At 40.0% G+C, this 20,049-nt stretch overlaps 4 protein-coding genes across 12 annotated transcripts in view; 2 read left to right on the forward strand and 2 right to left on the reverse strand.

The window, feature by feature from the left end:
• The window catches only part of agfg1a (ArfGAP with FG repeats 1a), a 36,572-nt gene extending 35,500 nt beyond the window's left edge, over window positions 1-1,072 (forward strand). For all 7 annotated transcript variants that reach the window (XM_054743405.2, XM_054743406.2, XM_054743407.2 and 4 more), the window contains one exon: window positions 1-1,072. In XM_054743405.2, coding sequence (XP_054599380.1) covers window positions 1-60 — 60 coding nt within the window. In that variant the 3' untranslated portion in view covers window positions 61-1,072.
• Window positions 1-5,550, reverse strand: slc19a3a (solute carrier family 19 member 3a). Its single transcript, XM_015951781.2, has 7 exons — window positions 5,404-5,550; window positions 3,316-3,551; window positions 2,718-3,237; window positions 1,884-1,962; window positions 1,612-1,804; window positions 1,390-1,531; window positions 1-1,311 (listed from the first exon to the last, which is right to left on the reverse strand). Exons 1-7 carry the CDS (start codon window positions 5,548-5,550, stop codon window positions 1,165-1,167), a joined length of 1,464 nt encoding a protein of 487 aa, XP_015807267.1. The 3' UTR covers window positions 1-1,164.
• daw1 (dynein assembly factor with WDR repeat domains 1) overlaps window positions 5,442-20,049 on the forward strand; it is a 26,483-nt gene continuing 11,875 nt past the window's right edge. The window contains exon 1 of one of the 3 annotated variants that reach the window (XM_054743412.1): window positions 5,442-5,564. In XM_054743412.1, coding sequence (XP_054599387.1) covers window positions 5,549-5,564 — 16 coding nt within the window. In that variant the 5' untranslated portion in view covers window positions 5,442-5,548. Of the gene's footprint in view, window positions 5,565-13,083; window positions 13,179-16,562; window positions 16,723-20,049 lie in introns of those variants that run through there. The other 2 variants (XM_054743413.2, XM_015951773.3) reach the window with 2 other exon arrangements.
• slc19a3b (solute carrier family 19 member 3b) lies at window positions 7,153-13,555 on the reverse strand. The gene is made up of 8 exons (XM_054743411.2): window positions 13,277-13,555; window positions 12,976-13,155; window positions 11,340-11,505; window positions 10,941-11,238; window positions 10,652-10,803; window positions 9,886-10,078; window positions 7,476-7,617; window positions 7,153-7,349 (listed from the first exon to the last, which is right to left on the reverse strand). Exons 1-8 carry the CDS (start codon window positions 13,499-13,501, stop codon window positions 7,197-7,199), a joined length of 1,509 nt encoding a protein of 502 aa, XP_054599386.1. The 5' UTR covers window positions 13,502-13,555; the 3' UTR covers window positions 7,153-7,196.

Genomic DNA, 20,049 nt, shown 5'->3' on the forward strand with positions numbered 1-20,049 from the left:
GGTTCGGGTCCACCTCCACAGTATCCAGCTGGAGGCTCCTCAACAAACCCCTTCTTATAGCGCTCCATCTCATCAGATGCACTACAGGGTCAACAGCTGGCACGCTTGCACCTATTGCACTGTTTTGTTTCACAAGTAGCTTTATAAAAAACCAAAAAAAAAAAACCACAATGTTTGTAAGAATTTGAAATTTTAAACGCAGTTTGTCGCAAATGGAACAATGTGCGAGGCAGTCGTTCTGACAACTGTCGGTGACAACAAAACAACATGATGGTGTGTGCCGAGGGCGAGGTTGATCCTCTTCTATTTAATCTGTGAACTGGCCTGTTCTCTCCTGAGCCACAATGTATACTCAGACTGGCTGAAAACTAAATTATTGCATTCAGTGTATCTCATTCATTATGCTGCAGTTCTGTACATATTACTTCTCCTTTATGACACTAGCTCTTTGTGCATATCAGTATTTGTATAATACACAGAATTTAAGACAAGGCTGTTGCTTGGTTACTGCCAGTTTCTGTATTTGTGAAGAACAAGCTGTTCATTTGTGCAGAGTCTTTTTGGGAGTTGGTTGTTCTCACTACTTAGCCAGCATGCATAGGTGGGCCCCATATGGGGACACCGTACGGGGGTTTTCCATGTTGGCCCTACAGGGGTTTACCCACATACATTTTTACATGGGTTTTTAGAGGGAGCCAGATGGTATGACTCATACATAGACCCATTAAAATCTATGTCGGCAAATCCCTGTGGGGCCACCATGGAGACTGGACAAACCCTGTTGGCACCCGTACGGTTTGCCCATATACATCCATATGGGGCACACCTATGCGTGCTGGCTGGGAAAATGCTGTTAAACAAATGATTGCTGCATCAGAAACAGGAGGACACTTTGCTCTACCATCTTTGCCTTGCTGAAAGGCACATAGTCACAACACTTGTGTTTGACAGTCAACCACACATCTGTGCTGGAAATCAGAACGACTGAAAACTGATTTTATTGGGTATTAAAGAATTTTAAGTTAATGTGTAAATATATACAGAATGTATATTAAAATCAATTTTAAGTAAGGATTGACCCAAGTGTTTATTTGTGAGTAAAAAAAACAACTTTATTTTTAATCTTTTAAGGTGACATTATGGCTCAATCTCCCATTCACAACATCAGAGTTGCTGCTCTTCAATTACCAGAGATTCATTCGTGTCTGCAGTTCGGTCTTGTTTGTTTCTCAACCCTCTCCAAAAGCTATAGAGCCCCCGGAGTGAAAAGACCACAGAGATGCATGAGAAGTAGCTGGAGTAAATGATAAACTGTAGAAGAATGCACGGGGTTAGTAATTCTGAATCTCAAACGTCTCCCAGCACCTGTTCTTTAACCAGATGTCCTACCTGAGGAATGATGGGCAGACCCAGCCCTCCACTGTCAACAACAACTGAAGTGATAATTGTCTGCAGAACCAGCGCTCCAAAGTTGTTCGCTCCAAAGACAAGAGCGTACCGTTCCATTGACAGGTCTGCAGCGATCTGATACCTGAAAGTACATTTTGTTTTTCTTTTTGTCTTCCATGTGCAGCAAATGAGCTGGAATGTTCCCTAAATCGCACATCTTACATGGCTATTGTGATCAGCAGCATGTACAGGCACTTAAACACAATGTAGCTGCTGTAGCAGACCCAGATGTTGCCAGTGAAGGTCATGAGAAATAATGCAGCTGCACCGAGTCCAGAAAAACCGCCCAGGGCCAGCTCGCCCCACTTCTCCCATCGAACATCTGTGAAGCCTATTCCGTAGGCCGTCGCTGCACCTGGAAAACAAAATTGGAGCTTTATCATTGTTTTGGGACGTTTGAGCGCCAGTCTGGTGAACTAGCCGAGGTTACTTACTCAACAGGTTGGATGCTGCTTCCACTCCTCCATTATAAATGCTAAAATTCTGTGAAGGCTGCACGTGCTCCCACAGCACCTTCATAGGACAAACCAATTAGAAGACATTAAAGTACCAAACATGCTTACTTTTGCAATTATTGTGCAAAACAGGTACATTTCTCAAGCAGGAATTCAGGTTTGGGTCAATTAGAGCAGTACTTCAGAGGAAGTTAGCACCAAACTTAACCCTTATATCCTCTTAGTGCATTGATTAGCTCAAAAGTGCTCACGGACACACATGTAGACAGATTTCAGAACAATATCTGAGTCATGGGTCTTTTGTGTATGTAGACAATTTTCAGATTTGAGTTCAGCTCATGAAAAATGGGAGAAAAAGCAAAAGTGTTTACATTTTAGTTCGGTGTACTTGTGAGGGCTGACGCTAAAGATGAAGTTCATGTTTAAAAATGGAACGTATAAAATATATTTCTATAGTAAGTTTTAAGTATTTTAACTTCATACAGAAATGAAAACCTGTTGCAATCGGTGTGAAATACTTCTGGCAAGTAAGATTGGAGTATGCATACATTTGTCTGTTCTGAGACCTTGAAGTCAAGATAAACAGAAATTAAATACCCCACATGCAAAAAGTTAAGATTTAGCCAAGTTGTGATTGGCTAACATTAAGATCTCAGTAAACATTTATTCCACTGACTTCCTCTGAACTTTGATCAGTTTGTTATATTTTAAAATAAAAATTAAAATAGACCGTAACAATCACATTTTTAATTTCTAATATCTTGTATTCAACTTTATATAATTTCTAATGTTTTTATATTCTTCACAACTGACCTGCACGTAGTTGCCCGTCTGGTTGTATCCACATGTGGCCATTGCCCACCACAGCGACCAGTACAGCAGCTGTCTGGAGGAGTAACACTGTTGGAAGTCTCTCCACAGCTGGAGGATGACCTGGCTGCAGCTCTCTGCACCTCCAGACTCACCCTGCTCATATCCTGTTTCTGCTCTCTGCACTTCCTCATCTCTCATTTCTTCCAGGGATGCAGGGCATGTTTTAAACATACCATCTGCACCCACAGATCCAACTTTGTCTTCTGCTGTTCCTCCCACCGCTGGTGCCGCTCCAGAATGTTTTCGGTGGAAGAACATGCTCCGCTGTGGCATAGGCAGGGCACAGGAGGTGAAGAGAGCAATGAGAGTGAGAACCAAAGTAAGAATCAGGATGTTGTGGTAGGACATGAGGCTGAAGCTGATGAGCAGCTGACCCAACACGGAGCCGATCGTGTACCCCAGGAGCTGCACACTTCTACTGTATGACGTGACCTTTCGGTACCTCTTCACATCTATAACACTGTAATGAAAGGCACAGCTTATTCTAGCAATCAAGCCACGTCCAACAGTACAAAACTCACGACATCACTGCTATGACCTGTAGATGTAGGAGAAGTAGGCCACCTCGCTGGCTGTCACCACCCCATAGAAGAATTGCATGGCCTGCATGGCTGACACGCTCTCTGTCCACCTCAGCAGTGCGGTGGTGATGACGAGCATGACGCACTGGAAGACCACTACTGGTTTGTAACGCAGCCAATCGGTGAGCAGGAACACCGGCACCAACACAGACAGGTATGAGTACGTCCACACCGGAAAGATCTGACTGTTGACCTGACAAGAAGGCACTGTTATGAGGACATTAAAGCTTTCATTCACTCATTTTGAATACATTTGCAGTGGTCTCTAGCATATACAAATATCTTGATTTGTCCTCTGTGGGGAAAAAAAGCTCTGGCGCTCCTGTTTTAGCAAGTAAAAGTTCTCTGGATAAGGGGTGAGCAGAAAACAGCATTCACTCATTTTTCATGATATTCGAAAATCTCAGCTTTGATTGGCTAACAACAACTCTTCTACTGACTCAGTTTGCTCTGCAACGTTGATGTTTTATCTTCACAAATAACACAAGCCTGAAGGAGTTCTGGCGTGTGGCGGAGTTGCTAATGTTAATTGTCAGCAGCTTCTACCAGCTGAAAAGTTCCCTGCACTCTCCTGGCTGCTAAAACAATTAAAAGCGGTTTGTTGTTGCGAACCAAGATGGGTGAGTCCATGAATGTTAATTTTCAGTGTGACGTAGATCTGTCAGGTTTTTCTAATAATCTTTCTGGAAACAGTGGGATCTAACTTTTTTCCTTTCATAAATTTGAAGTGCTCTCCAGCAAAAGTTTGATCTTTTTGAAAGTGATTTCAGTGGTTTGCACCATCTCTTATACATTAGTAAAATTCACTTTAATGTTGCAATTGTGCACCAAGCTTATGTAAAATATTGTACGTACAATATTACACTTAACTTGTAACATGTTTTGTAACATTCGGTGGTGACCGAAAAAACGAGATCGCAGGTACAAGCGGTCGAAATGATGAGTTTTTTTCTGCAGGGTGTCTGGGCTACCAGAGCAGGATTTCATATTCGAGACACATGATTGCCTGATAAGACAAAGCTTATTTTTGGTTCTTTGAGAAGGAAGCTAAAATTGGGACACAATGTTTTGTACTTGAATTTTTTTAACTGGCTGATGTGTGTAGACTGAGATGAGTGTTTTGAGAGTTGTGGTTTGAAACATGTACATGGATGCTTTTGTGCAAGTTACAAAATGAAAGTTTCATGTTACAAAACAAGAATTAGGCTACATGTTACAAAACGATAGGTTTGTGTCACAAAATGAGAATTTCATGCAACAAAACAAAAGTTATGTGTTACCAAACGAAAGTTACGTGTCATAAAACGATAATTACATGTTACAAAATGAAAGTTATGTGTTAGAAAACGTGAATTAGAAGCTACAAAACAAAAGTTACAGTTACAAAACGTTACAAGTGACAAAACTTGTTACAAGTTTCATGTAATATTGGCATTCCTAGCTCCATATAAAACAGGCAAACAAGATACCAAATAGTCTTGTCTAGTTTACTTGTCATTCTGTTAGCTCTGATTCTATTTTACTCAAAACAAAATAAATAAATAAATCGTTCAATTGGTTTCCTTTCCTTTAAACATTGACAAAATTATGAGTTTTAGGCATAAAAGCACATTTTAAAGTCTTTACATTTTAAACACTGAAACAGCTAATTTCGTCAATCTTGTGACAGATAAGTTTACTAAACGGAAGAACATGAAACTTTAAACTTTTAATCACAAGTTAAACGTTTTATTTTAAACATACTGATACAAAGGCAAAAGGTGTAATTAAATATGAGTATTTTGATAATTTAAGTCATTGCAGAATCAACGTTGGATCTTTTATCTCTTGACTTTTTTCTTGCTATTCTGGCATGACTTTCTTATCTCTGTCCATTACCTATGAATCAATGATTGACTATGAAAACGCTAGCTCCCACCATTACTTTGTGCCTGTTTGCTGCTCTTACTAACAATCTGAAAGACGGTTTACTCTGGTATGATTTCTTTTTTCATGCACAGATGAAACAGTAGTAGCTTGCTAACGTTAGTTGTTAACTGTGGTACCTGTTCGGTTGTTAGATTCTTGTCGGGTCCTGTCAGGAACGGTATCAGGAAAGGCTCCAGCGGCTTAACTGTGCTAAAGAATCCATAGATACACAGCAGAGTGGTGGGATATCTCCAGTCTGACCTCCACGTCTTCACCACCTCCATGCTTCAGTGCTTGGGTATGCTCTGTGTGCGTGTGCAATTATTAAAGAGCAGCTCTTTTAGTTTCACCTACCTTCTAGGAAGCTAAAAAAAAAGGCTGAATTTGCTTTTGCTAATCAACATCCTGGTCACAGAGTCACAACGACCTTGATTGAGATTTCAGGACCTAATCTTTCATTTTTTTTATCAGAAGTTGTTTTATTGTTTTATTCAACTTCCACTGTATATCATAGGAACATAATAACTGGTTGGGCCTCCCTTAGCAGCAACAACTATAATCAATAACTGCATTTGCGATAACTTGCTACAAGTCTTTTACAGCGCTCTGGAGGGAATTTTGGCCCACTCATCTTTGCAGAATTGTTGTAATTCAGCTTTATTTGAGGGTTTTCTAGCCTTTTTAAGGTCATGCCATAGCATCTCAATAGGATTCAGGTCAGGACTTTGACTAGGCCACTCCAAAGTCTTCATTTTGTTGTTCTTCAGCCATTCAGAGGTGGATTTGCTGGTGTGTTTTGGGTCATTGTCCTGCTGCAGCACTGAAGATCGCTTCAGCTTTAGTTGAACAGATGGCCGGACATTCTCCTTCAGGATGTTTTGGTAGACAGTAGAATTCATGGTTCCATTTATCACAGCAGGCCTTCCAGTTCCTGAAGCAGCAAAACAACCCCAGACCATCACACTACCACCACCATATTTTACTGTTGGTATGATGTTCTTTGTCTGAAATGCTGTGTTACCTCTACGCCAGATGTAACGGGACATTTGCCTTCCAAAAAGATCAACTTTTGTCACATCAGTCCACAAGGTATTTTCCCAAAGGTCTTGGCAATCATTGAGATGTTTCTTAGCAAAATTGAGACGAGCCCTAATGTTCTTTTTGCTTAACAGTGCTTTGCGTCTTGGAAATCTGCCATGCAGGCCATTTTTGCCCAGTCTCTTTCTTATGGTGGAGTCGTGAACACTGACCTTAACTGAGGCAAGTGAGGCCTGCAGTTCTTTAGAAGTAGTCCTGGGGTCTTTTGTGACCTTAGATGAGTTGTCTCTGAGCTCTTGGGGTAACTTTGGTCAGCCGCCCACTCCTGGGAAGGTGCACCACTGTTCCATGTTGTTGCCATTTGTGGATAATGGCTCTCACTGTGGTTCGCTGGAGTCCCAAAGCTTTAGAAACAGCTTTATAACCTTTACCAGACTGATAGATCTCAATGACTTTTGTTCTCATTTGTTCTTGAATTTCTTTGGATCTTGGCATGATGTCTAGCTTTTGAGGTGCCTTTGGTCTACTTCTCTGTGTCAGGCAACTCATATTTAAGTGATTTCTTGACTGAAACAGGTGTGGCAGTAATCAGGCTTGGGGGTGGCTACAGAAATTGAACTCAGGTGTGAAACACCACAGTTGGGTTATTTTTTAACAAGGGGGGCAATTACTTTTTCACACATGGCAATGTAGGTTTGGATTTTGTTCGCTCCCTAAAGAATAAAAACCATCATTTCAAAACTGCATTTTGTGTTTACTTGTGTTATCTTTGACTAATGGTGTTCGATGATCAGAAACATTTAGTGTGACAAACATGCAAAAGAATAAGAAATCAGGAAGGGGGCAAATAGTTCTTCACACCACTGTAGATGAAGATTTTTATTGACACAGGTCAGAAATGTTCTGCAGAGACCACTTCCATTCTGTTCTCTGGTCCATTGGATTCGTGATCAGAACTGAGCTGATGATGCAAACAGACGCTGTAGATCCCTCGGATCAGAAAAAGAAGAGAGATAGCAGCATAGTAGCTTCCATATATGATGAACTGCAGAGAAAAAAAATACATGCCATGATCAGATTTGTTGCAAATTTTAGGATTGAATCTGCACCAAAACAGTCTACGTGTAATAGATAAACATGACCACCAGGTGTCACCCTAACATAAACAGACCAGTGTTACAATGTCCAGTCCCAGAACAGCTTCATCAACAACTGTGACTGTGAATATGGTCTGAAGGCAGAGGACGATGAAGGTGTTGATCCCAAACGTTAAAGCGTAACACTCCGTGGAGAGGTTTGATGCAATCTGAAATCTAAAATGAATAAATAAACACAATCAGCCAAACGATCTCAGAAACTAACTCTCAGACTAGTCAGTATTAGACATGTAGACTATATGCTGCATGCCAACTCAGATTGACCATATTAAAATATTATAATATTCTTATAATATCCATCTTTAAAAGTTTTCCTGAAGTTTAGGATGATGAGAAGTTTACCAACAACACAGCTTATGGCTTTCACTCCTCCGTTGTAGATGGACGACGTGGCCAATGTTTCTATACGGTCCCACAGGAGCTGGATGAAGTTGAAGGTTTGCATGTAGCCAGCTGTGGCTAAAGCCCACCACAGGGACCAGTAGACTAAATGCCTGTTCTCTTTTGTGAACCCGACCCATTTTTCTTTTCCAGCTTCCAGTTTAAAAATGTATTGTTAAAATTGGCCTTTCAAGCATAAACATCTCCAAACTTTCAGTCATTTCCAAACTATTAGAAAAGGTTGTCAATCAGCAGCTGGTGTCTTTCTTGGATGATTCCGATATACTTGAGATTTTCCAATCTAGTTTTAGGGCTGGACATAGCACTGAGTCTGCACTGTTGATGGTTTTAAATGACGTCTTTTTAGCCATGGACCAGGGAGCCGCTGTGGTACTGCTGTTATTGAACCTAACGGCAGCCTCTGATACGGTTAACCATGCCATTCTGCTGGATTGCTTGGAGCAATGGATAGGGATCACAGGGTCTGCCCTTCAGTGGCTGCACTATCATCTTTTGGGTAGGAGGTTCTGCGTCATGGTGTGCGATGCTGTGTCACCTTGGGAAGACTTGCGATGGGAAGTACCTCAAGGTTCTGTTTTGGGGCCACTCCTATTTTCTCTTTATTTACTTCCACTGGGGGCTTTCCTGTGTAAACATGGTGTTAAGTTTCTGTATGCAGATGATTGCCAAATCTATGTTCCTGTTTGTCCAGGGAAGAGGGGCTCCATTGTTTATCTCCTGGCTTGTCTAAAGGATGTTAAGTCATGCCTAACAGCTAATCACCTTCACGTGAATGATTCTAAGACTGAGCTTATTACATTCCTCCCTAGTAAGGTGAGTGTAAATTCTGCCTCTGATCTAGACGCTCTCTCACCCTACCAGAAGTCAGTTGTCACCAGCCTGGAGATTGGATGCAGAATTCAAACTAGAATCTCACATTAATATGGTTGTAAGAGCCTGCTTCTTTAACCTGCGACGGCTGGCAAGAATCAAGCCCATGTTGTCCTGAGCACATCTGGAGTCAGTGCTCCACGCACTTGTGTTTTCTAGGCTCAACTACTGTAATGCTCTACATGTTGGGTTGAGCCAGGTAGTAAGGGATCTTCTCCAGTTGGTTCAGAACACGGAGCCAGTTTTCTGACAGGGGCAAGGAAATCAGCACATATTACTCCTGTGCTGTCATAGTTACACTGGCTTCCTGTGGTCTTTTGGGCAAAATTTAAGGTCCTCTGCTTTGTCTACCGGTCTCTATATGGTGGTGCTTCACCATACTTGGCAGCACTATTAACACGGCACATCCCATCACGATCTCTACGCTCGGACGAGCTGGAGCTACTGACTGTTCCTCACTTTCGGTATAGATCTAGAGGAGATTGGGCTTTCTCGGTCTTGGCTCCATCCCTCTGGAATAAGCTGTCACTCAGCATAAAACAGTCACCCTCACTGCATGTTTTCAAGAGTCGCTTGAAGACTCATTTTTATTGTTTGGCTTTTATGTGATTTGGTTGTATGCTTCTTATCCTACTTTTATATATGCATATTATTTTTTAAATCTTGCTTTTATGTTTGTATGTGGTTTTAAGGATTTTTATCACTCAGTTTTTATTTTAATCTGTTATGTTCAGCGCACTGGGCTTCCACAGAGGCAGTGAAAGGCACTCTATAAATAAAGTTTGACTGATAAAATCTACTGTTCATATTTTTTTAAATCTACAACAAAATCTGAATTAGTTGTCCTAAGCTTGACTTTTTATTGAACTGTGTAAATGTAAATGACTCTTTGGTCAGTATTAAATAACTTTGAGATTTTTACTTTTAGTTTTGGACTAAATAATAGTTTGTTAATTTGTTTAAGCAGATATTTGTATATTTTCTGCAGTAAACGTCCAAAAGTCAGTGGATTACATATTAGTAGTTAACTGTGAAGAACAAACTTTTTAACGACCCCCTGTTTTTGTTTTTTTCTGTAACATGACATGATGGCGTCCAATCAAACAAGCAAAGTATGAGATGTGAAACAACGCAATTTTAAAGTGGGCTTACATTGTGATGGTGATGAGAAACATGTAGCAGGATTTGAACATCACGTAAGCAGCGTAGCACGCCCAGATGCTGCTTGTGAATGCCATCAGAAACACAGCCCCCGCCGCCACTGCCGAGAACAGCCCCAGTGCCAGCTCTCCCCACACGACCCAGCTAACCTTGATGAAGCCCACAGAGAACGCTGCTGCAGCACCTGAAACATAAAGCTATTAATCTCCAGAGGACACTTCTACGAAGCATTTTCATCCTTCTTGTTCTGATTCATTTATCTTGAGGCCACAATCCCTCTGAATATTAAAAGTTTGCAAAACCGTGTGCATGCATCTGCTTTTGCTGTCCTCCACAGCAGGTCTTGATAACCTTTTGCAACAGACATTTAACCACAGGATCCATTACATTTTGACTGTCTCTTTAATTGAAGCAATTACTCTTCTTCCTTCTATGCTAAGCCTAGCTAAGTCGTAAGGGACCCCGGAGCAGCTGTAACTTTTTCAAAATCAATACCTATTTTCCATTTAATCAGTCACCACAAACAACCAGGTGCAGCTTGCTTGTTTTTAGTTAATTGCAGTTTTTATATATATCCATGTGCTCTCAGATGTGGCAGCTTGTTAAACGCTGTTTTGTGTGTTATATCGTGGGAGTGCGCTTGTCTTCTTTTCTTCCTTACAACAATAAAACTCCTGGTTGGAGTTTGCAGCTTCTCTGTTCACTTCCTTTTAAACTTTAAGAGTTTTCCAGAAGTTTAGGACGATGAGAAGTTTACCAACAACACAGCTTACGGCTTCCACTCCTCCGTTGTAGATGGACGACGTGGCCGATGGTTCTATACGGTCCCACAGGAGCTGGATGTAGTTGAAGATTTGCATGTAGCCAGCTGTGGCTAAAGCCCACCACAGGGACCAGTAGACTAAATGCCTGCATGGTGATGAGTTTGACAGCAGGTTAAGATGGTGACTGGGATTTAAAGGCCATTTCTGAGTGAATCATTTGTAGTAAAATGCCACGAAGAGTAATTATCTAAGATACTAAATCCCAAAAGAAAACAAACTTGCTTTGAAGAGTAGGATTCCCTAAAGCTCCCCCAAAGTAAATGTCCTGCAGCGCTCAGATTTCCTCTGCTGCACCAGCCACCATGCTCCATCTTCTCTTCCTCGTAGCCACCTGAACTCGTATTCATCACTGTACCCTTGTGGCCATTGTTTTGGATTGATCCCTGCTCCTGGAGCTCTTTCGCAGCATCTTTCCCCTTGAAGAACATGCTTCTCGTGGGCATGGGCAACCAGAGCGAGATGAGAAATGCCACGCTCATAAATCCCAGAGTTACAGCGTTAATAAAGAAATAGTCCATTCCTGTTAAATGTAAAACAGAGATCAATGCAGCTTCTTAATGAACCTGCTATTATTGTAAGCATTTTAGAATAAATTAGATTTATTACAGAGTGTGCTTCTACCTGCAAGGGAGATGAGCATTTGGCCCAAGCTGGCACCAAATGTATATCCGGCCAGCGTGGCACTGCGTATGTAACCTGTCGCTTTTTGGTAATTCTCAAGTGGGATCACGCTGTAAATGTAGGAGAAATAAGCCACTTCTGTGGAAGTTGCTACAGCGTAGTTGACCTGTGGATGAGAAAGAGGAGTCTTTGTAAAACTATTGATCACCAGAAAGTTTAAGATCATAATGCAACGTATTTTCTGGAGTAGAAGTGATAAACATGCATTAACATGCCAATAATGACCAATGTGCTTTGTCTTTGGAGGTACACTCACGGGACATTTTATTAGGTACGCCTTGCTAGTATAAGGCTGGGACCCCCTTTGGTCTTCCAAACTACCTTAGAGTTCTGTATTGAAATGATTGCATCACACAGCTGCACATCCATGATATAAGTCTCTCGTTCCAGAGGTTTCTGACTTGATTGAGATCTGTTGACTTTGGAGGCTGTAGGAGACTTATTGATAAAGTGCATTATCCTGCTGAACGTAGCCATCAAAAGGTGGATCCATTGTGGTCGTAAAGGGATGGACATGGTCAGCAACTGTACTAAGGTACGCTGTGGGGTTGAAGCCAGGCTTGGTTGGTGCCAAGGAGTCCCATTACACCACCATCAGGAGTAGCCGAATCCTTGGTACAAGGCAAAACGTCAGGTCCTTCACTGAGAAACTATTTTTTCTATCATTTTTGAAAACGATCAGCCACTGTGAGTTTAACATGCAGCCTGAACATAAAATAGTCTCCTACACCTATCTCCTGCATTAGCTTCTGATAGAAAAAAAACGGTGAAACTCTAGGATTGGAAACTCCTGACAGATCTATGTCGCACTGTCACCTAATGTTCATGGACTCACCCATCTTGACTCGTGACAGGGAAGGCTGTTGGTTTCCAGGAAACAGCAGAGAATGTCTTGACTAGCAGAAGCTAACTGTTAGCATTAGCTACTCCACCACGCAGCAGTACTCCTTCAGGCTTGAACTATTTGTGGAGATAAAACATCAAAGTTCCAAAGCAAACAGTTTCAGTGATAAAGTGGCGTTGCTGTTATTCAATCCAAAGAGAGATGTGCAATATCAGGAAATAAGAGGCCAAATCCGGCAGTCTGAAACTACTTTCTCCTCCAACTGAATTTCCTGTGCTGAAACAGGGGCACTGGCGTCTTTTTCACTGACAGGCATTCTTTCCTACTAGAGACCACTGCAAATTCATTAAAATATGAGTGAAGGACCTAGATGATCTCTCTAAACAAGGTATTTCATCCACAACTGCTCCTTGCTGGACATTTTCTTAATTTATTTTGGTCTGGTTTGGGTTTTTTGGTGATGTTGTCTTTCAGTCTCTGAAAACCCTAACAATGGTCAATGATGACACCAATAACCATCTCATATTCGAAATCTCAAAAATCCCTTTTCATTTGAACTACAGCACATTGTCTTCACCAAGTCTAAATACATTGAGATGCATGGTGTTAACAAATTGTACCCAATAAAGTGGCCGCCAGTGGCACATCGTTAATCAGTTTCTTTTACCCCAGGTGTTTATATTTACTTCTTCATAACATCTGCATCTGCTACAAAGTTAGATTCGTGCTGACCTGAAGGAAGGTCATTGCAGGGAGACCTGGTGCGAAGCAGAGCAGAACATAGTTGCTGATGAGAAAAAGTCCCTGCACTATAATGAGCGGCTTGTATCTTAGGAAGTCAGTCAAGAGGAAAACGGGGAAGAGGAAGGCCAGGTAGGAGTAGGTCCAGATAGGAAACAGATAGTTGGTCACCTGTGGGAGACAAAAGACAAAGGGTTGGTATTTTATTTTTATTTTGGTTGTAGACTTTGTTCAGATTTCTGACGATCGCTGTGCAAATGATTGTGTTTAACAAAACACATGCAATTCTTACCACTTCTTCAGAGATGTTCTTATGTGGTCCAATTAGATATGGTGTTAGGAAGGGCTCTGCTACTCGGCAGTTAGCAAAAAATCCATAGAGTGAAAGGATTGTGGTGGGATAAACCCACCCAGCGGACCTTTGCTTGGCCCAGCAGCCCATGTTTTGACCCGGCAAAATTTCACACGAGTTGTCTTTGATTTGTGCTTCCAGGGGAGCTACAAAATCAGTGCACATGGGCTATCTCTCAAGCACTTTGAGGTGTGCTGAAGCTATCAGTAGCTACACATACCCTTTATGAGCTGCACATGCCCTGATTTTAGATTAGAGTGAATGTAGACTTTGACCAGGAAACAGAAATATTGTACAGAGGTAAACCTCCAATGTGTTTTACACTAAATTACCCAAAATGCAATAGTTATGTTTGATAGGACAGAATTAAACAAATGCTTTCATCGGACTGATACAAGTAGATTTAAAATGTGATATTTTGCTCTAAAACATGAATAAATTCAAATGTTTGTTGTGGCACTACAGTTTTCACTTGGTTTGTCCTTCTAAATAAAAGTTCTGAACATGGCCAGTTTAGGTGAGAAAGTACTGAATTCAAACAACAGCTCAGACTATTTAAGTGGTGAATATCTTATATGTAGTACATTGGTATTTAGGAGAAACAGACATTTACAGACAAACTAAGATTTATAGAGCTTTTAAAATGTGTATTGAAAACATTCCAGTCTAAAAATGTGCATGGTAGTTAATACAGTGGCTATTTGATAAGCTTTACATTGACAATTTTCACATTCTATGGGTTTTCTAGCAGAGCTGAAATATTTCAGGCTCAGTTGTGCAACAGTGGTGAGACCTACAGCTAATTTCAACGGGGGGAGAAACACTGAATTCAAGGTAAATAACTACATAAGTAGATATGGAAGAAAAAAAGTCATGATCTGAGGCACTCCGAAAAATTATCTATTGTAATATAAGCCGACACAGGGCATAATCAGAAACTTTAACACAGATGTCCCTAAATAGGGAGACGTGCAATCATGTGACATATGTTTTTCTGGTGTGATATCTGTAACAAAGATTTTTGATAATCATATAAAGTCATGAAAAACGAATCATTGAGAAAACTTAAAACAATCTAATAAAAAGAAACTAAAATCACAAAAAACTAAGGAAAGCATAATCACCTCTATATAAAAATAAAATAAAGTAAATAAACAGGGGAAAATTGGGGAGAAAAGAATTGAAAACGAGTCTTCATCTCAGCAGCTTGTGTTCACATTATCAGTAAAGTACCTACTAGATGTTAGACCTAAAAATCAATACTGAAATCATTTAACACCTGATCAACCACCCTAGTACCTAATCTCCTGAAGGACTATATATATATATATATGTATATATGTATGTATGTATATATATGTATATATGTATGTATGTATATATATATATATGTATGTATGTATGTATGTATATATATATATGTATGTATGTATGTATATATATATATATATATATATATATATATACATACATACATACATACGTATATATATATATATATATATATATATATATATATATATATATATATATATATATATATATATATATATATATATATATAAGCTTTCCTTTTGAGCTAGTTCCCTTAGAATGTCACCTCCCCTGATGTTTCTGTGGATGACTTCAATCACCATCACAGTTACATCTTTGGGGTTACATTGTGGGGAGGAACCATAATTTTTAGCCATAGGGTATGTGACATTGCCTGTTCTGACTGCATTTTTGTGCTCTCTGAATCTGTCACGAAGTCTCCATTATTACATACAAAGGTTATTGCGCCTGTAGAATCCTTAAATGTTTTGTTTTTATTGATTTGGTGGCAGTGATTACAAGAACCACATTGAAAAGTCCCTGTCGACTTCTGAAGTACTGATTGTTTGGAAGATGAGAGGTCATTTTTAACCAGTTTGTCCCTGAGGGTGGGAGCCCTCCTGACAGCAAACATCGGGGTTTCAGAGACAGTCTGCAAGTGAATAATCACTCTGAAGGATGTTCCAGTTGCACCTTATGATCTTTTTGATGTCATTAGAAAGTGTGCTGAACTGTACTGAGCAGACAATCTTTTTTGAATCTCCCACCTCTTTAGTTTTGGTTTGTAGAAGTTGTTCCCTGTTCATGGATCTTGACCGGGAACGTGCTGTATTTAGTAGTTTACTACTATGTCCTCTTTGCTCAAAGCACCTCCATTACAGCAGCTTGTGTTTCAAATACCCCACTGGTGTCCTTCTCAGTCGGATGTCAGATAACAGATTCTGAGGATGAAAACTGTCCACTCTTACAATGGTATTCCTATCTGTGGGTTCTCTGAAGATTGAAGTATGTAGCCGGCTGTCAGAACCCACATAGATATTGAGATCCAAAACATGAATTGTCGTGGAACTGTAATCCAAGCTGAGATTGATGTTCGAGTTGTTGAGGAAGTGATGGAACTCATTCAGTTGATAAATCATACCCGAAAACACAAACAAAAAATCATCAATATATCTCCCATAGAAATTGATGTTTTGTTTCGAAGGATTGGAGGAACACTGAATGCACTTTTGTTCCCAGAGACCCAGAGTCCCCAATTTGGGGCGTATGATGCTCCCATGGCAGTGCCTTTTTTTGTCTGTAGAGCTTATCCCGAAAAAGAAAAACGTTATTGTTCAAAGTCCACTTTGTTAACTCTACAAGGATGTCTGTGGGTGGGTTAAAAAAATCCAGTCTTGTGTTCAGAAAATGACGTAACGAATGGAGACCCACCAAATGATCTATATTTGTGTACAATGCTTCAACATCCATGGTGGTCAAAACGAAATTAGGATCATAGGTTATCGAAGCAAGTTCATTGAGAACATGTGTTGAATCCTGGATATATGAAGGCAACGGTTGTGTAAGGGGCTTTATATGAGAATATTTGGCAGCTGTAAATAACTACATATTGCAAAATGTATTTTGGTTTAACATTTGCTGATGTGATAAAACAATGTGAAAAAGAAGGCCTCGTTTTGTAACTGACCCAGTTAGTCCAGCCATGAGCTCATCAGTTCAGTCAGAATGAATCTTTTTTTCAGAACTTACAAACTATTTTGTAAACATTCAAAGAGTTATCAACAGTTAAATATGATTTCTTTTTCCTTTTTTTCCTCCACATCAAAATAATTTTTTAATTCTAATTCTATTTTATATTGTTTGAAATGTTATTTTTATTTTTGTGCTTGTGAAGCGCCTCTGGATTTTTATTTTGAAACGTGCTTCTTCTTCGTGTTTGTTTACATTTGCATTGCGCACGCGCGCACTGTGAGAAAGCTTCAGTCGCATAGCAACGGTTTGTTGAAGGGTGTCGCTGCAGCCGAACATTAGCATGAAACTCAAGCGTTTTCTTCTTAGATATTACCCACCAGGTAATATGAACCTATCGTTTCTTTCGGTTCTCACGTGACTTTTTTCACCTTTGCAAAAATCACTGCGGTCAAGTGAGCCGTCGTTCGTTTGTCCGTGGTCAAGTGAGCCGCACCTACAATCGAAGTGCGCATTTAAATGGTACTTTACGGTAACACCGTCTCGCTGCTGGAGAAGAGCTGAGATGAGCGAAAGAATGGGCTGAAATCAGGATGACAGAGCTGCTAAATGTGCCTTTTTGATGCACACATACTAATTACCTCGAGTACTACCTGGAACCAACGTATGAACTCCTTTTACTGTGTACTTTTTAAGTAATTGTACTTCAAAGTACGTACAAAAACCTAAACGTGCCGTGTTTGAGATAGGATAAAATGAGATTTGGAAAAAAGGACACTACGAAATCTGGAGATTCATTCCAACTACCTAGTACTATGGTATTATACCAGAAGGTACTATTTTTACTTTTATTGTTCCTTTTACCTGTTATTGTAATTCAAACTAAGTAAAAAAAAAGTCATTTTTTGTGATACAAAGAAAAAGTTTTTCAAAAACGATAAATGTTATTTGACTAACTTGGATTGTAGAGTACAATAATGTAATGTGATGTTTATTTGACATGGACACAGCAATTACATTGGAGTACAATAATGCTTGAAAACCTTCAACTTAATGTTATAGTGTTACATCAAAATCATTTATTCCTTCTAAGAATATATGTAAGACCAATGTTGAAGATTTGTAGATTGTAATTTCTTATGCAGAACTGCCTTTTTCTCACTATCCCCACAATTTGATGAATGACGTAAATATATGGGTTTGTTTTATGGTATCTCTGTGTACATAACATGTATGTGCATGAGCATTTTTGGAAATTACATTTTTCTTAACTTTTGAAACAGCTTGGGGATTTTTTCATTTAATTTGAAGGAGAGTTGCTGAAAAAGTACACAGTAAAAGTAGTTCATACTTTGGTACCAGGTAGTACTCGAGGTACTTAGTATGCTTGTATAGGTGGCCTAGTGTCCTTTTTCCCAAATACCATTTTATCCCATCTCAAACTTGCCACTTTTGGCTTTTTGGACATACTTTTAAGTACAATTACTGAAAAAGTACACAGTAAAATTGTTCATACTTTGGTACCAGGCAGTACTCGTGGTACTTAGTATGTATGTATAGGTGGCCTAGTGTCCTTTTTCTCAAATACCGTTTTTTTCCTATCTCAAACTCGGCACTTTTGGCTTTTTGTATGTACTTTGAAGTACAATTACTGAAAAAGTACACAGTCAAAGTAGTTCATACTTTGGTACCAGGTTGTACTCGAGGTACTTAGTATGTATGTATAGGATGTTTAGTGTCCTTTTTTAAAAACACAATTTTATCCTTTATCAAAGGCACATTTAGCAGCTGTGTCATCCAGGATGACATCCTGATGTCAGCCCATTCTGTCGCTCATCTCAGCTCCTCTCCAGCAGCGAGACGGAGTTACCGTAAACTACCGTATAAACGCGCACTTCAATTGTAGGTGCGGACCACGGACATACGAACGACGGCTCACTTGACCGCAGTCAAAAATCTACCTCTTCTGTTTAGGAATGTTTGAAACGCTGACATTAATTCGCACCTATACATTTGATCTAGTTTTAGCTAGCAAAGCTAAATTTGTGAGAAGCTGCCACGTGCTTGTTTTATAGACCTGGGGTTGAGTTTGGCATATATAAGTGTAGAAGACAACTCCTGCATTTATAGCACGTGTGTGTGTGTGTGTGTGTGTGTGTGTGTGTGTGTGTGTGTGTGTGTGTGTGTGTGTGTGTGTGTGTGTGTGTGTGTGTGTGTGTGTGTGTGTGTGTGTGTGTGTGCAGTGGTGGTTTACCATTAGGCATAGGTCGGCGGTCGCCTGGGGCCCCCTTATGTTGGGGGGCCCCCTAGCCCTGACTGCTGGCACTCCTCTGTTAATGCCACAATGGACTGTTCCTTTAAGCTGCCGATGCACAAACAGGAAGTGATTGGTAGTCATTCCAGCCCAATCCAGCAGGTGGCAGTAATTCACCAAGTTGTTGTTTGCCAAATGCCATAAGACCACAAATAAGAAGAATAAGAGAAAGCAGAAAATGAAGAAGAAAGGTATGAGTGTTCGTAAAAAAGTTGAAGCAGTTGTCAAGATGTAACCCCAGTTACAGATTATCACAATAAATATAGCAATGAATAAATAAACAAAACAATTATAACTTACTGTTGTCTATCAATCAATTAAAAAATCCATCATTCGATTAAAAATCCATCATTCGATTAAATTATTAAGTGCTAGCATCTGAGGGTTTTACATTACAAATAAGTAAATAAATACTGTTAAATTCATATTTACAATTTTATTAGAGAATTAAAGTGTTGTGAGCTGTTGTCAATAAAGTTGATTCAAAATGCCTCCTTAAAGAGCAAGTCACTCCAAATCAACATTTTTTTGCTGATAAACTATATAAATGAGTGTCTGATCGTGCTGCAGACACGTGTGGTCAATAATTCAGCACTTTAGTTCGTCTTACTTAAAATTTAAATATATTCTCTAAAACTGTCAGTGCTGCACCCTCGTCAGGTAAAAACTCAGCTCTGCATTTGAATTTAAAACTGCCGTCGCTATTGGCTAAGAGGTACACTATGATGTTAGATGGTACATTATGATGTCACAATGTCGTGAGTGAGTGTATTTGTTAGCGGCTCCGCCCTCTCGGTCTGCTAGGCAACAGCATTTGTTGCATTTTTCAAACAGGAAGTGGGAGTTGAGTAAGAATCTGGTAGGGGTGACTTGCTCTTTAAAGAAAGAAAAAAAAAACTCCCACAAGCAAATAAATAATAATAATAATAATAAAAAGAGAGAGGGAGTGGGCTGCAGACGTTCAGACGGAGAAGCAGGACAGGAGAGCTGAAGCAGAGCAGTTGAAGAAGCACGGAGAGACCAATGAAACTTCAGAGCCGTAGCTGTGAACTGCTTTTTAGTTCAGTAAAAGAAAACTACATTGGGCCCAAAGACTGAAGAATGGTTACAATCCTGGCCGGTTTGGAGGAGGAGGGACGCTGCAGTTAAGTAGCTGTTGGAGAAGTAGTTCTACGGTGCAGGCTGCGTTAACGAGCCATAAAGCTTCTACCTCGGATAATAAGCAACAGAGATGGCCAGTTTTTTTTTTTTTTTTTTTTTTTTGCCCCGGCAATCACTCAAATCTGCCGGTGTCGGTACAGGATCTGCTCGGGTGCAGGATCGGCTCGGGGACCTTCGACTGCCGATGACGTCACATTACTGCAAATCTACTCGGCTTTCACACATACGTTTTGGA

The sequence above is a fragment of the Nothobranchius furzeri genome, chromosome 13, assembly GCF_043380555.1.
Source record: "Nothobranchius furzeri strain GRZ-AD chromosome 13, NfurGRZ-RIMD1, whole genome shotgun sequence".
NCBI lineage: Eukaryota > Metazoa > Chordata > Actinopteri > Cyprinodontiformes > Nothobranchiidae > Nothobranchius > Nothobranchius furzeri.